The sequence below is a fragment of the Bos indicus x Bos taurus genome, chromosome 5 (assembly GCF_003369695.1).
Source record: "Bos indicus x Bos taurus breed Angus x Brahman F1 hybrid chromosome 5, Bos_hybrid_MaternalHap_v2.0, whole genome shotgun sequence".
Taxonomy (NCBI): Eukaryota; Metazoa; Chordata; class Mammalia; order Artiodactyla; family Bovidae; genus Bos; species Bos indicus x Bos taurus.
Window position 1 is genome coordinate 91,220,257 of NC_040080.1, and position 17,522 is coordinate 91,237,778.

The window sequence follows — 17,522 nt, forward strand, 5'->3', positions numbered from 1 at the left end:
GCTTGTATATTTTTGAGATTAGTTGTTTGTCAGTTGCTTCATTTGCTATTATTTTCTCCCATTCTGAAGGCTGTCTTTTCACCTTGCTAATAGTTTCCTTTGATGTGCAGAAGCTTTTAAGGTTAATTAGGTCCCATTTGTTTATTTTTGCTTTTATGTCCAATATTCTGGGAGGTGGGTCATAGAGGATCCTGCTGTGATGTATGTCAGAGAGTGTTTTGCCTATGTTCTCCTCTAGGATTTTTATAGTTTCTGGTCTTACGTTTAGATCTTTAATCCATTTTGAGTTTATTTTTGTGTATGGTGTTAGAAAGTGTTCTAGTTTCATTCTTTTACAAGTGTTTGACCAGATTTCCCAGCACCACTTGTTAAAGAGATTGCCTTTAATCCACTGTATATTCTTGCCTCCTTTGTCAAAGATAAGGTGCCCATATGTGCGTGGATTTATCTCTGGGCTTTCTATTTTGTTCCATTGATCTATATTTCTTTGTGCCAGTACCATCATAGTGATGCTTTCTAAGGCCCACTTGACTTCACATTCCAGGATGTCTGGCTCTAGGTGAGTGATCACACCATCGTGATTATCTGGGTCGTGAAGATCTTTTTTGTACAGTTCTTCTGTGTATTCTTGCCATCTCTTCTTAATATCTTCTGCTTCTGTTAGGTCCATACCATTTCTGTCCTTTATCGAGCCCATCTTTGCATGAAATGTTCCTTTGGTATCTCTGATTTTCTTGAAGAGATCCCTAGTCTTTCCCATTCTGTTGTTTTCCTCTATTTCTTTGCATTGATCGCTGAAGAAGGCTTTCTTATCTCTTCTTGCTATTCTTTGGAACTCTGCATTCAGATGTTTATATCTTTCCTGTTCGCTTCTCTTCTTTTCACAGCTATTTGTAAGGCCTCCCCAGAGAGCCATTTTGCTTTTTTACATTTCTTTTCTGTGGGAATGGTCTTGATCCCTGTCTCCTGTACGATGTCACGAACCTCATTCCATAGTTCATAAGGCACTTTATCTATCAGATCTAGGCCCTTAAATCTATTTCTCACTTCCACTGTATAATCATAAGGGATTTGATTTAGGTCATACCTGAATGGTCTAGTCATTTCCCCTACTTTCTTCAATTTAAGTCTGAGTTTGGCAATAAGGAGTTCTTCTCAGGTACTTGAATCCGTTTGAGACTTTCTGTCCCACCGATCTTTTTCTCCTTTCAAAACTACATCACAGTAGTTAGGTTTTTCCTTGATACGACTTTGTCAGATGAAAGTAGGATTAATTTTTTTTTGTTATTAATCTAACATGAGAAAAACAAAAACTAGTGGGAGAAAAAGAATATTTACTTAAATAACCATGTTTATAACAAAAGCATTTACTTTCTTTCAGAAATCCTGTAATATGGAGAGCTGTGATTGGAACTAATAATATAAAAGGGAGTGAGCCATACAGCAAGAAGATCAAAGTTAATGCAATCATTATCCATCCAGACTTCAACGTGGAATCTTATGATAATGATATTGCACTTTTTCACTTAAAAAAAGCAGTGCGTTATAATAATTACATTCAGCCTATTTGTCTACCTTTTGGTGTTTTCCAAAGACTAAACAAAAACACAACATGTTTTATAAGTGGCTGGGGAAGAACAAAAGAAGAAGGTAATTATAATCTGAGTTTTGCTGATACAGGTTTTCCTGATAATCGGCAGAGGGTGAATTCTTTTATGTATGTTTTTATATCTCTTTATATCATGAGTTTAAACAGTAGGTCTTTATAAACCAGTGAAAAGAAAATGTGTTTTAATTTTCTATGTTTTTTTCTTCCTTGTGGGAGAGAGAAATTTATCTTCCAAAGCAGAAATAGAGACTTCTTTTGTTATATGTGCCTACATGTCAAGACACTTAAACTTTTAGACTATCTCAGAGAGAATGATGGTTCCAAGTGTTTCTATAGTTTCTGAGACTCCTAGGTGATAAAGCAAGTTCTGTGGCAGATCTGCTTATCTTAAATGATAAGCTTCTGGCTATAAGGAATCAAATTTAGTATCCTTTTTATTTAGTGTACTGTTTAGTATCAAACAAGTTGATTGCTATGTATTTTCTACAGTACACAAAGGTGCACAAAAAATTGACTATCTGAACTAATGGAAGGAATTAAAAAAAATAGAAAACAGTCTCTGCAGACAATATTAAAGAAAAATAGAATTGTACGACAAACATTATAACTTCCCTATGATAGTAGGGAATTTTCACACAACTCTTTTATTATTGGCATATTATGCAGATGAAAAATTAGTAAAGATTTATAATGTTTGCTTTTCCAGTAAGTGGCCTGAGTGACCTCTAAAAATGGTGGGCTATTCACTTGACCCAGACAACCCCACAAAATCATGCAAATCAAGAGGTTCAAATCTTCGTGTTCACTTTAAGAACACTCGTGAAACTGCCCAGGCCGTAATGGGTATGCATATCCGAAAAGCCACCAAGTATCTGAAGGATGTCACTTTAAAGAAGCAATGTGTGCCATTCTGTCATTACAGCGGTGGAGCTGGTGGGTGTGCACAGGCCAAACTGGGGCTGGACGCAGGGTCGGCGGCCCAAAAAGAGTGCTGAGATTTTACTGCACATGCTCAACAATGCAGAGAGTCATGCTGAACTTAAGGGCTTAGATGTAGCTTCTCTGGGCACTGAGCACATCCAGGTGAACAAAGCCCCCAAGATGCGGCGCAGGACTTACAGAGCTCACGGTTGGATCAACCCCTACATGAGCTCTCCCTGTCATATTGAGATGATCCTTACTGAAAAAGAACAGATTGTTCCTAAGCCAGAAGAGGAGGTTGCACAGAAGGAAAAAGATATCCCAGAAGAAACTGAAGAAACGAAAACTTATGGCCCCGGAATAAATGCTGCAAAAAATAAATGCAAATAAAAGTGTTGGTTGTAAAAAAATAATAATAATAAAATTATAATGTTTGAATTAGCAAGCTTGATTTAATAGCCAAATCAGAAAATTCTGCACCCCAAAATCAGACACTTTCATCTTTTCAAGTACAGGTAGAACCTTTATAAAAACTGACCGCTAACTAGGCCATAAAGAAAATCTCCAAGTTTGAAGGACAGGTAATGTACAGACTATATACTCTGATTACAATTAATTTAGAAATAAGAGAGATGGGAATATGATGGAATAAGGAGGTTGGCAAATCCTCATCCCCCAACATAAGCATAAATTGGAAAAAAAACTCAAAAACTGTCAAAAGCAACCATTTCAGAGCCCTGGAAATAAAAACGCACAATAAATTGAAGAGTATTTGTTTATTATAAGCATCTAGAAATTTGGGTAAAAAGAGGAACTTGTAGTTTTCTTGCTGTGGCTGCTCCTAACTCCCCTTCAGATCAGTCAGTATAATAGCTTTACCAAGATCAAGAGGATCAAGAGGATCATGAGGAAAAAGGATCTTGCTACCAGAGGATATGGACTTGATTTGGAGTAGTAGTTGATAATCCAGGCCAGCAGCACTGTCAATAAAAGTAATTGATTCAAAAAACTAAATAAAAATTTTTTTAAATAAATTTTAAACAAGTATTGGACTCAGCAAGAGATGAATGGGGGAACACACAGCTCTGCTGGTCTGGGATTGTGATCCTAGATGCAGCCAGGAGTGGAAAAGTTCAGAAATTTGACAAGAAGAACCTCAAAATTAGACAGCTACAGAATGGCTAGATAAGCTCTCCAAACATCCTTGGTTTACTGGGAAACACACATGTATACACGTGTGGGGAAAAAAACCTGAGAGAGCTTAGCATAAAATGAAAACCAAGGCAGACTTGAAATCTGACTGAACTCTGAACATGCTCCCCAAACCATACATAGATTCATCAGCAGAGGATGAAAGCCCAAATCATTAACTGATTAGTAAACTATACACATACATGGATAAGCCCTGTGAAGGCAGGTTAAAAGGTAAAAATCAGAATTAAAAGACTGAGCAGAGACATCAACAGTCACACAGTGTGGGACACACAGATTCTACAGTTTAAGTCCAAGCAAGTTATTTTTAAGAAAACACAACAACATTGTTGAGAAGAGAATCAAAACCCAGAGTTGTTACAGTACATTAATCTGAAAATGCACAATTTTCAACAGAAATACTGTAAGACATCCAAAAAACTAAGAAAAAAAACCAAACAAACCCACAGAAATGTGACCTATATTCAGGGGAAAAAAGTAGTCAATAGAAACTGACTCTGGAGAGGTTTAGATGTTGAATACAGCAAAGACTTCAAAGCAGCTCTTTAAATATGTTTGACAAATTAAACAAATTATTGTTCAAAGAATTAAAACCGTAATGACAATGACTTAACAAATAGGGAATGCCTGTGGAGAAATAAACAATTTAAAAAAGGACCGAATGGAAATTCTAGAGATTTGATATGGCACAAGAAAGCATCTGTAAACTTAAACTACAGAACAGAAATAATATAATCTGGAGAAAACAGAAAAAATTCTTGAAGAAAAATAAACACACTCAGAGAGGCCTGTGGCACAACATCAAGTATACCAGCATACATATGGTGGGATTTCTGGAAAGGAAAGAGAGAAAAAATGGGGACAAAAAAATAGCTGAAGAAAATAATGGCCCCAAACTACCTGAATTTCATGGAAAAAGAAAAACAACACAAAACTTTAATTTAAAATAAAGAAGCTCAACGAATCCCAATTAAGATTTTAAAAAAACTAAAAATGTGCAAAACATGTATGCTTAAAACTACAAAATGTTACACAGGGAAATTAAAGAAGACCTAATAAATTGAAAGACATACTACATTCATGGATTCAAAGACTCAATATTGTTAATATGGCTATTATCCTCAGACTGACCCATATATTCAATGCAATCCCTATCAAAATCCCAGCAAAGTTTTTTATACAATTTGACAAGTTGATCCTAAAATGTATTTGGAAAGGCAAAGAACCTTGATTTCTTGATATTTTTTGAATAGTCAAAAAGTTTTTTTGAAGAACAACAAAACTAAGTTACTCTACCTAATTTAAATTTACCTATAGTAAAAACTACAGCCATTAAGACAGTATGGTATTGATTTATTTTCTGGTAGCATGTTTAGAATTTTCTATGTATAGTATCATGTTATCTGCAGATAATGACAGTTTTACTTCTTCCTTTCCAGTCTGGATTCCTTTTCTTTCTTTTTCCTCTTCAACTACTGTGACTAGGACTTCCAAAACTATGTTGAATAAAAGTGGCAAGAGTGGGCATCCTTGTCTTGTTCCTCATCTTAGAAGGAATGCTTTGACCTTTTCACCATTGAGTATGATGTTAGTTATAGCGTTTATTATGTTGAAGTATGTTCCCTCTATGCCCACTTTCTGGAGAGCTCTTCTTGTAAACTGATGTTGAATTTTATAAAAATTCTTCTGTATCTATTGAGATGGTCATATTGTTTTTATTTTTCAATTTGTTAATACAATGTATCAAACTGATTGATTTATAGACCTTGGAAAATCCTTGCATCCCTGGGCTGAATCCAACTTGGTCATGATATATGATCCTCCTAATGCATTGTTGGATTCTGTTTGCTAGTATTTTGTTAAGGATTTTTGCATTTATGTTCATTAGTGATACTGCCCTATAATTTTCTCTTTTTTGTGATATCTGTAGAATTCAACTGTGAAGCCATCTGGTCCTGGATATTTGTTTGTTTGTTGGGAGTTTTTAAATTACTGATTCACTTTCAGTACTGTTAATTCAAATTTGGTTTCTTTTTGGTTGAGTCTTGAGAGATTGTACCTTTCTAAGAATTTGCCCATGTCTTCTAAGGTATCCATTTTATTGGTGTATATTTGCTTGTAGTAGTCTCTTATGATCCTTTGTATTTCTGCAGTGCTGGTTGGTTAAACATAGCAGAGATCAATGGAACACAATACAGAGTCCAAAAAAACCCCCAAACAACCCAACTTATGTTTATGATCAACTGATTTATTTATACAAAATTCCTAGAAAAGGCAAACCTACAGAGACAGAAATTCTATCAGTCATTTTCTGAGTGTGAGGCTGGAGGTGAGAACTGACTGCAACTGGGCATGGAGAGGACTCACTGGAGTGGAAGTATCCTAAAACTGGATGTGAGCCTGGTATAAATTTACCAAAAATCATTGAACTGCCTTCTTACAGTCTGAGAATTGTTATGTAAATTAAACATAAATAAAGCTTCTTTAAAAATGACCAAAAAAATTTAAATCACACATTTGAAAAATTTTAAATATACTACTAAATAACTCCTATGTCAAAGAAGAAATAATTATAATCTTAAATCCTTGTATCTATATAATAATTTATATCAGTTCAGTCAGTCAGTTGTGTCCGACTCTTTGCAACCCCATGGACTGCAACATGCCAGGCTTCCCTGTCCATAACCAGGGAAGTTTACTCAAACTCATGTCCATTGACTCAGTGATGGCATCCAACCATCTCATCCTCTGTCGTCCCCTTCTCCTCCCACCTTCAATCTTTCCCAGTATCAGGGTCTTTTCCAATGGTCAACTCTTCGCATCAGGTGGCCAAGTACTGGAGTTTCAGCTTTAGCATCAGTCCTTCCAATAAATATTCAGGACTGATTTCCTTTAGGATGGACTGGTTGGTGCTCCTTGCAGTCCAAGGGACTCTCAAGAGTCTTCTCCAACACCACAGTTCAAAAGCAGCAATTCTTTGGCGCTCAGCTTTCTTTATAGTCCAACTGTCACATCCATACATGACTTCTGGAAAAACCATAGCTTTGACTAAACAGACCTTTGTTGGCAAAGTAATGTCTCTGCTTTTTTGTTTTTTGTCTCTGCTTTTTAATATGCTGTCTAGGTTTTAACTGTCTAACTTTTCTTCCACAGAGCAAGCGTCTTTTAATTTCATGGCTGCAGTCACCATCTGCAATGATTTTGGAGTCCCCCAAAATAAAGCCTCTCACTGTTTCCATTGTTTCCCTATCTGTTTGCCATGAAGTGATGGGATCAGATGCCATGATCTTCGTTTTCTGAATGTTGGGCTCTAAGCCAACTTTTTCACTCTCCTCTTTCATTTTCATCAAGAGGCTCTTTAGTTCTTCTTCACTTTCTGCCATAAGGGTGGTGTTATCTGCATATCTGAGGTTATTGGTATTTCTCCCAGCAGTCTTGATTCCAGCTTGTGCTTCCTCCAGCTCAGCATTTCTCATGATGTACTCTGCATATAAGTCAAATAAGCAGGGTGACAATATACAGCCTTTCCCGATATGGAACCAGTCTGTTGTTCCATGTCTAGTTCTAACAGTTGCTTCCTAAACTGTATTCAGATTTCTCAAGAGGCAGGTCAGGTGGTCTGGTATTCCCATCTCTTTCAGAATTTTCCACAGTTTGTTGTGATTCACACAGTCAAAGGCTTTGGCATAGTCAGTAAAGCAGAAGGAGATGTTTTTCTGGAACTCTCTTGCTTTTTTGATGATCCAGTGGATGTTGGCAATTTGATCTCTGGTTCCTCTGCCTTTTCTAAATCCAGCTTGAACATCTGGAAGTTCACGGTTCATGTACTGTTGAAGCCTGGCTTGAGAATTTTGAACATTACTTTGCTAGTGTGTGAGATGAGTGCAATTCTATGGTAGTTTGAGCACTTTGGTATTTTGAAAACTGACCTTTTCCAGTCCTGTGGCCACTGGTGAGTTTTCCAAATTTGCTGACATATTGAGTGCAGCACTTTCACAGCATCATCTTTTAGGGTTTGAAATAGCTCAGTGGGAATTCCATCACCTCCACTAGCTTTGTTCCTAGTGATGCTTCCTAAGGCCCAGTTGACTTCACATTCCAAGATGTCTGGCTCTAAGTGAGTGATCACAACATCATGGTTATCTGGGTCCTGAAGATCTTTTTTGTATAGTTCTTCTGTGTAATGTTGCCACCTCTTCTTATCTGCTTCTGTTAGGTCCATACCATTTCTGTCCTTTATTGTGCCCATCTTTGCATGAAATGTTCCCTTGGTATCTCTAATTTTCTTGAAGAGATCTCTAGTCTTTCCCATTCTATTGTTTTCCTCTATTTCTTTGCATTGATCACTGAGGAAGGTTTTCTTATCTCTCCTCTTTGGAACTCTGCATTCAAATGGGTATATCTTTCCTTTTCTCCTTTGTTTTTTGTTTCTCTTCTTTTCTCAGCTATTTGTAAGGCCTCCTCAGACAACCATTTTGCCTTCTTGCATTTCTTTTTATTGGGGATGGTCTTGATCACTGCCTCCTGTACAATGTCAAGAATCTCCATCCATAGTTCTTCAGGCACTCTGTCTATCAGATCTAATCCCTGAATCTGTTTGTCACTTCTAGTGTATAATCATAAGGGATCTGATTTAGGTCATACCTGAATAGTCTAGTGGTTTTCCCTACTTTCTTCAATATAAGTCTGAATTTGGCAATAAGGAGTTTGTGATCTGAGCCGCAGTCAGCTCCCGGTCTTGTTTTTGCTGACTATATATATAGAGTTTCTCCATCTTTGTGCAAAGAATATAATCAATCTGATTTCGGTATTTACCATCCGGTGGTGTCCATGTGTAAAGTCTTCTCTTGTGTTGTTGGAAGAGGGTGTTTGTAATTGAGCAGTATAGTATTTGTGCAAGAATATTCTAAGTAACCAGTGGAACAGAACAGAAAACACAGGCATCTATTTCTGGACTCTCTTTCTCCTATTCACTTCAAAAATCGCTAGTTATTTTGAATAACCCTACACCAATATCACACTGGGTTAGTATTGTTCATAAATCAGGTAGTAGGTTTACAGATGTTCATTCCATTATTATATCTGGTTAACATCTATGTTACATATACTCTTTTATATACAGCCAGTATTACTTTAATTATTTGAAAACCAAGGGTAGAAATGCGTCTTTCCTCTAGGAAGCACTGATCCAGGAATTTGGATGTCATTAGATATACTTTATTTTTATTTCCTTTTCTTATTCTCTATCCATGTTGACTTTCCTTTCTCAGGCTGCCTGTCCTCATAAGTGTGGAACTATGGCTGCAGGCTGATTTAAACTTATATTAATAGCTAATCATGTGACTAGGGTGAAACAGATTCTTCTCTGGTTGCTGGTGCTTCTAAGTCACTTCAGTCATGTCCTACTCTGTGCAACCCCATAGACAGCAGCCCACCAGGCTCCCCGTCCCTGGGATTCTCCAGGCAAGAACACTAGAGTGAGTTGCCATTTCCTTCTCCAATGCATGAAAGTGAAAAGTGAAAATGAAGTCACTCAGTCGTGTCTGACCCTCAGCAACCCCATGGACTGCAGCCTTCCAGGCTCCTCCATCCATGGGATTTTCCAGGCAAGAGTACTGGAGTGGGGTGCCATTCCCTTCTCCTATTCTCTGGCAGCTCCAGTTAAAAAAGCTGGATAAGTATTCCAATTGACTAGGCTTATACCAACGGAGAAGGCAATGGCAACCCATTCCAGTACTCTTGCCTGGAAAATCCCATGGGCAGAGGAGCCTGGTAGGCTGCAGTCCATGGGGTCTCGAAGAGTTGGACATGACTGAGCAACTTCACTTTCACTTTTCAGTTTCATGCATTGGAGAAGGAAATGGCAACCCACCCCAGTGTTCTTGCCTGGAGAATCCCAGGGACAGGGGGGCCTGGTGGGCTGCTGTCTATGGGGTCACACAGAGTCGGACATGGTTGAAGTGACTTAGCAGCAGTAGCAGCAGCAGGCTTATACCAAATATAGTCACCTCTAGACTAATTCCAGGAGAATGGAATTCTGTGAATGGAACAGTTTGGTCATTTTCCCACTTGCAGTAAAGGGTAAAATGTCTTATTACTTGAAAAGCCAAGGAAGAATGTGGTGCACATAAAATATTCAGCTTCCACATGTGATAACTGCAATTCTGAGACAGTCTGATGGTATCAGATGCTGCTGTTACAGTAGCTTTTCTGTGGATAAATCTTAGAATAATCTGAAGTGTTATCTTGTATCTTCCTATCTTTTCTGTAGCAAAGAACCACTTTATGTTCAAGAATAAGCATAGAAGTTATGGGAATACATGAATTAGAAATCTGCTTTATTTTCACGTTCAACATTTTGCAAGACGGCATCATTAGAAAATTTAATTAAAATTATTCACAACTTACAACATAAGACTGACCTCAGCATTTACCTCTTTCAGTTCAGTTCAGTTGCTCAGTCGTGTCCGACTCTTTGTGACCCCATTTACTTCTTTAGCCCTTGATAATTTTTATAGTTTTATTTTGCAACACTACAGATCCTTCTGTGAGACCTCCAAGAAACACAAGAGAGCAAACATTAAAAAAAAAAAGTAACCTGAAATTCCTACTATCTAGAGATAACTATCGTTAAGACTTGGTAGACTTTCTTTCACCATATCTCCAGGCATTCATACATGCATACATATCTGGATACAATTTTACATAATTGTTCAATCAGTCACTATGGAAAGAAAACCTGTTGAACATGAACATTTCATATTGCTATCAAAATGTCTGCTCTCCAAAATAATTTAACTGGTATTTTTTTGTTGTTGTTGTTAATAGGTAATGTTACCAAAGAGTTACATGAAGCAGAAGTGCATTATATTTCTCGAAGTTTCTGTAATTCTGAGAGGAGCTATGGGGGTATAGTTCCTAACACCTCAATTTGTGCAGGTGATGAAGATGGAATTTTTGATTCTTGCAGGGTAAGACCAAATAATTTTCATTAGCAATATTTTCTAAAGACAGAAAGGAACTGAACAAGTCTTTGATCACTTTCTGGTGAAGTCTTAATTCTCAAGTCTAAATTATTTTTCTCCTTTTTAAGTATTCCAACAATCCAAATCATCGTGCTTGCCTGATTCCTTGGTTTCTACAATCATGATCAACCTTAAGAGATATTTGCCTTGAATCTTTTTTTTTTCATTACCACCTTTTTAAAGGTGGTACAATTTATAATTTATAATTCACCCATTTAAAAGTGGGGGGTTTTATATTTAGAGTAGTGAACCATTACCGTAATCTAATTTTTAGAACACTTTTGTCACCCCCCTCAAAAAAAAAAAAAAAAAAAACTCTTCCCATTAAGGCAACCATTAGCCTGTAGAGATTTGCCTATTCTGGAAATTTCCTATGAACAGGATCATTCAATTTGTGGTCTTTTGTGACTAGGTTCTTTTACTTAGCATAATGTTTTCAAGGTTTGTCTCCATTATAGCATGTATTAATACCTTTTCATTTTATTGCCAAATAATATACCATGGTTTGGATATGTCACATTTTATTCATCCATCCATTTGTAGATGGATATTTAAGCTATTTCTGCTTTTTTGGCTATTACAAATAACATGGCTATAAATATTTGTGTACATGTTTTTATGTGTAAGTATGTTTTTCTTTCTCTTGGAAATTCTACATAGGAGTGGAACTGCTGAGTCAATTCTTAACATTTTAAAGAACTGTCAAACTGTATTCCAAAGTGCCTACACCATTTTACATTCTTGTGCAACAATTTGAGACTTCTTCTGTTTTTTATTGGAATATAGTTGATTTGCAATGTTGTGTTAGTTTCAGGTATAGAGCAAAGTGAATCAGTTATACACACACACACACACACATATATACACATATATTCACTTTTTTAAGGTTCTTTCCTCATATAGGTCATTACAGAACATTAAGTAGAGTTCCCTGTGCTATACAGCAGGTTCTTTAGTTATCTGCTTTAAATCTAGTCGTGGGTATATGTTAATCCCCATCTCCCAATTTACCCCTCCCCTCTGATCCCCTATTAACCATGAGTTTGTTCTCTACATCTGTGACTCTAATTCTATTTTGTAACCAAGTTCATTTGTACTCCTTTTTTTTAGATTTCACATATAAGCAATATCATATATTTGTCTGTGTCTGACTTATTTCACTCAGTATGACAGTCTCGAGGTTCATCCATGTTGCTGCAAACAGCATCACTTTTTAATGGCTGAGGAATACTCCATCGTATATGTGTATCACATGTTCTTTATCCATTCGTCTGTTGATGAACACTCAGGTTGTTTCTGTGTCCAGGCTATTGTAAACAGTGATGCAATGAATGTTGCAGTACATGTAATCTTTTTGAAATATAGTTTTCTCTGGGTATATACCCAGGAGTGGGATTGCTGAGTCATATGGTAGTTATAGTTTCAGTTTTTAAAGGAACCTCTATACTGTTCTCCTGGAGAAGGAAATGGCAACCCACTCCAGTGTTCTTGCCTGGAGAATCCCAGGAACGGGGGAGCCTGGTGGGCTGCCGTCTATGGGGTCGCACAGAGACGGACACGACTGAAGCGACTTAGCAGCAGCAGCAGCATACTGTTCTCCACAGCAGCTATACCAATTTACACTCCCACTAACAGTGTAGAAGAGTTCCCTTTTCTCCACACCTTCTCCAGTATTTACTGTTTGTAGATTTTCTGACGATGGCCATTGTGACTGCTGTGAGATGATACTTCATTGTAGTTTTGATTGGCATTTCTCTAATATTGATAATTAGTGATGTTGAGCATCTTTTCATGTGCCTTTTGGCCATCTCAGCAATGTATCAGTTCACTTCAGTCACTCAGTTGTGTCTGACTCTTTGAGACCCCATGGACTGCAGCATGCCAGACCTCCCTGTCCATCACCAACTCCTGGAGTTTACTCAAACTCATGTCCGTTGAGTTGGTGATGCCATCCAACCATCTCATCCTCTGTAATCCCCTTCTCCTCCTGCCTTCAGTCTTTCCCAGCATCAGGGTCTTTTCAAATGAGTCAGCTCTTTGCATCAGGTGGCCAAAGTATTGGAGTTTCAGCTTCAGCATCAGTCCTTCCAATGAATATTCAAGACTGATTTCCTTTAGGATGGACTGACTGGAGCTCCTTGCAGTCCAAGGGACTCTCAACAGTCTTCTCCAACACCACAGTTCAAAAGCAGCAATTCTCCAGCACTCAGCTTTCTTTATAGTCCAACTCTCACACCCATACATGACCACAGGAAAAACCATAGCTTTGACTTGATGGACCTTTGTTGGCGAAGTAATGTCTCTGATTTTGAATATGCTGTCTAGGTTGGTCATAACTTTCCTTACAAGGAGTAAGCATCTTTTAATTTCATGGCTGCAATTACCATCTGCAGTGATTTTGGAGCCCAAAAAAATAAAGTCAGCCACTGTTTCCACTGGGTCCCCATCTATTTCCCATGAAGTGATGGGATCAGATGCCGTGATCTTCGTTTTCTGAATGTTGAGCTTTAAGCCAACATTTTCACTCTCCTCTCTCACCTTCATCAAGAGGCTTTTTAGTTCCTCTTCACTTTCTGCCATAAGGGTGGTGTCATCCGCATATCTGAGGTTATTGATATTTCTCCCGGCAATCTTGATTCCAGCTTGTGCTTCTTCCAGCCCAGTGTTTCTCATGATGTACTCTGCATATAAGTTAAATAAGCAGAGTGACAGTATATAGCCTTGACATACTCCTTTTCCTATTTGGAACCAGTTTGTTGTTCCATGTCTAGTTCTAACTGTTGCTTCCTGACCTGCATACAGGTTTCTTAAGAGGCAGATCAGGTGGTCTGGTATTCCCATCTCTTTCAGAATTTTCCACAGTTTGTTGTGATCCACACAGTCAGAGGCTTTGGCATAGTCAATAAAGCAGAAACAAATGTTTTTCTGGAACTCTCTTGGTTTTTCGATGATCCAACAAATGTTGGCAATTTGATCTCTGGTTCCTCTGCCTTTTCTAAAACCAGATTGAACATCTGGAAGTTCACAGTTCATGTACTGTTGAAGCCTGGCTTGGAGAATTTTGAGCATTACTTTACTAGCGTGTGAGATGAGTGCAATTGTGCGGTAGTTTGAGCATTCTTTGGCATTGCCTTTTTTGGGACTGGAATGAAAACTGACCTTTTCCAGTCCTGTGGCCACTGACTGAATTTTCCAAATTTGCTGGCATATTGAGTGCAGCACTTTCACAGCATCATCTTTCAGGGTTTGAAATAGCCCAACTGGAATTCTATCACCTCCACTAGCTTTGTTCCTAGTGATGCTTCTTAAGGCCCACTTGACTTCGCATTCCAGGATGTCTGGCTCTAGGTGAGTGATCACACCATCGTGATTATTTGGGTTTCTAATTTCTCCACATCCTTGTCAGCACTTATTATTGTCTATCTTTTTTTAAATAGAAACACAATTGATTTTCAATATTGTATTAGTTTCAGGTGTACAGCAAATTGATTCAGTTATATGTGTATACTTTTCCAGATTATTTTCCATTATTGTTATGACAAGATACTGAAATCCTTGTTGCTTATCTATTTTATGTATAGTAGTTTGTATCTGTGAATTCCATACTTCTAAATAATTTATTCCTCTCTATCCCTTTCCCCTCTGGTAATCATCAGTTTATTTTCTATGTCTATGGTTTGTTTCTGTTTCGTTTAATGATTTTTAAAAACAACTTTATTTCTTTTTGGCTGTGCTGGGTCTTCACTGCTACGCAGGCTGTACTCTAGTTGTGGTGAGTAGGAGCTGCTCTTTGTTGCGGTGTGCAGGCTTCCCATCGTGGTGGCTTCTCTTGTTGCACAGCAAGAGCTCTAGGCACACAGACTTCGCTAGTGTGGCACGTGGGCTCAGCACATGCAGCTCCCAGGATCTACAGCACAGGCTCAGTAGTTCTGGTACATGGGCTTAGTTGCTCCACAGCATGTGGGATCTTCCTTGACTAAGGATCAACCTGTGTCTCCTGCACTGGCAAGCAGATTCTTTACCACTGGGCCACCAGGGAAGGGCCATCTTTGATTTTTTTTTTTTTTTAATATTTACTTGGCTGTGCTAGGTCTTAATTGTGGCACTCGGGATCTTCAACCTTCACCGCAGGATCTTTAGTTGTGGTAATTGAAGTCTCAGATCTGGGAGCACAGAGTCTTAGCCACTAGACCACCAGGGAAGTCCCATCGTGTTTTTTTTATTTTTCTCACTTTTTGTTTTTGGCTGCACTGGGTCTTTCAGAGAAGGCAATGGCATCCCACTCCAGTACTCTTGCCTGGAAAATCCCATGGACGGAGGAGCCTGGTAGGCTGCAGTCCATGGGGTCGCTACGAGTCGGACACGACTGAGCGACTTCACTTTCACTTTTCGCTTTCATGCATTGGAGAAGGAAATGGCAACCCACTCCAGTGTTCTTGCCTGGAGAATCCCAGGGACAGGGACCCTGGTGGGCTGCCATCTATGGGGTCGCACAGAGTCGGACACAACTGAAGTGACTTAGCAGCAGCAGCAGCAGCACTGGGTCTTCTTTCTGCACATGGGCTTTCTCTGGTTGCAGCGAGAGGGGGATACTCTCTAATTGCAGGCTTCTTATTGTAGTGGCTTTCTTGTTGCAGAGCACTGGCTCTAGAGGGTGCAGGGTTCGGTAGTTGCAGCATCAGGCTCTAGAGCAGGGGCTCAGTAGTTGTGGCACAGAGGCTTAGTTGCCCTGCACCCTGTGAAATTTTCCAGAACCAGGGCTCAAACCCATGTCCTCTGTATCAGCAGGTGGATTCTGAACCACTGGACCACCAGGGAATTCCCATCTGTGATTTTTTTTTTTTTTTTTTACAAAATCCAATTTATCTGTTTTTTTGTTTTGTCCCTTGTGGCTTTTAAATCTTTCTTTATTCCTCTTTTTTCTTCACTGCTTCTAAATCTACCAGCACATCACTCCCAAACAGTGCCCCATGCTCTGATCTTTTCCTACTCATTTTGATTTCTGCTATTCAGGGTTTATCTTTCCTGTATCTTTTTCCTTAAAAATCTTACTGAAAAGAAGGATTCAATCTAATTTAATTGCATTCATAAATGAAACATTCTAATTGTCAAAAAATAGTTTTTTAATGCTTTCCTTATATAGAGAATTTGAAAACACCTTAGAAACATGGTCTTTAAACTTTAAGCATTAAAACAGTTATCTCAGTGTCCTTATTGTTTTGAATGATTAATACTCTTCAGTAATGGTGTTTCAGTGTATTAACAGTCGAGTATAAACCATGACAAAGATTTGTCATTTGTAATACCATTAAATGTTAGCTTCTCAGTCATGTTGACTCTGTGATCCCATGAACTGTAACCCACCAGGCTCCTCTGTCCATGGAATTCTTCAGGCAAGAGTACTGGAGTGGGTTGCCATGCCCTTCTCCAGGGGAGCTTTCTGACTCAGGGATCGAACCCCAGTCTCCTGCATTGCATGCTTAGCTATTTATTCCTATGATCCTGCACCAGTCAATGTCAACACTCAGAAAGATGCCATGTCTTGCAAGATGCCTGTTCACTCCTGTCCTCTAGTTAGCAAACCACACACACACCTAAATGAATCCATTATATATCTTAGTTCTACCATTCCTACATAGCATTAATACAAGTATTCTAATAGACAATATTTATAGTATTTTGCACAGTTCCTAAATTATATTCCTCCTGAGTAACTACACTAAAAAATCCAAACAATTCGATTTATAGTATTTTGGTTCAAAACTATGCAGGTGGAAAATTTATCCACCAGCTATATGGTTCCTCAAAAATAACAGGCCAGACTGAATACCTGTTTCAGTTGGAATATAAAACTGAAAATCTATGCATCTTTATAAGTTAGAAGTAAGTTAAAAATGTATATTTATATAAATATATGATTAGTGTGATTAATTTATTCCAGATTTATTGTTGTTTAAAGCCTACTGGAAGTAACTAATACTATTTTGGGACTTTTTTAATAGGGTGATAGTGGTGGACCATTAATGTGCTACCTACCAGAACGTAAACGATATTTTGTAATGGGAATTACCAGTTACGGATACGGCTGTGGTCGAAAAAATTTTCCTGGTGTCTATAGTGCACCATCCTTCAACCAAAAGTGGCTGACAGAGCAACTCTACCAATCAAGCAATAAAGGCATACTTAATATAAATATTCTACTTGGACAGGTCCTTATAGCCTTAGGTTCTGTTGTCTTACTTGCAACTCCATAAAAAAATTCTGAAGAATCTTTATTTTGCATCGTGTCCCTTTCCAGGTTCTACATAATGAAAATCATTTATTCTTTTGATAAATAATTGCCCATTTTAGAGTTCCCATGTGAACATTTTTTGGAATAAAAGGACTGTGACATATTAGATAAGTGATTACAAATTTGGCACTCAATCACATTCTTCCTTCATGTATCTTGTTATACTTTATAATCATAATTTTGCATTTGGAATATCTTCCTAGAATTTGTATAAACAGCTATATACTTAATGTATATAAATGTCAAATAATAAAGAGTTAATTAAAAGAAAAGTTGGTTTTTGTTAATCAAAACTTTTAAGTTAGGTTTTATTTTATTCAAAAACATTTGGTTGTATGATATATAGTTTTTGAATTATCATCTTGTTTCTGACTCTCAAAGGATATTTGAAGAAGTATCTGCCTATTATTCAAATTCTAATTAGAACTATTTAATATTAATACTTCCTTTCCGATGCCAAGAG

The 17,522-nt window shown here is 37.8% G+C and overlaps 1 protein-coding gene across 1 annotated transcript in view; it reads left to right on the plus strand.

The window, feature by feature from the left end:
* Window positions 1–17,105, plus strand: part of TMPRSS12 (transmembrane serine protease 12) — a 35,790-nt gene extending 18,685 nt beyond the window's left edge. Inside the window, exons 3-5 of the mRNA XM_027543494.1 lie at window positions 1,382–1,650; window positions 10,571–10,713; window positions 16,770–17,105. Coding sequence (XP_027399295.1) covers window positions 1,382–1,650; window positions 10,571–10,713; window positions 16,770–17,021 — 664 coding nt within the window. The 3' untranslated portion in view covers window positions 17,022–17,105. The remainder of the gene's footprint in view (window positions 1–1,381; window positions 1,651–10,570; window positions 10,714–16,769) is intronic.
* The last annotated feature ends 417 nt before the right edge of the window (window positions 17,106–17,522 follow it).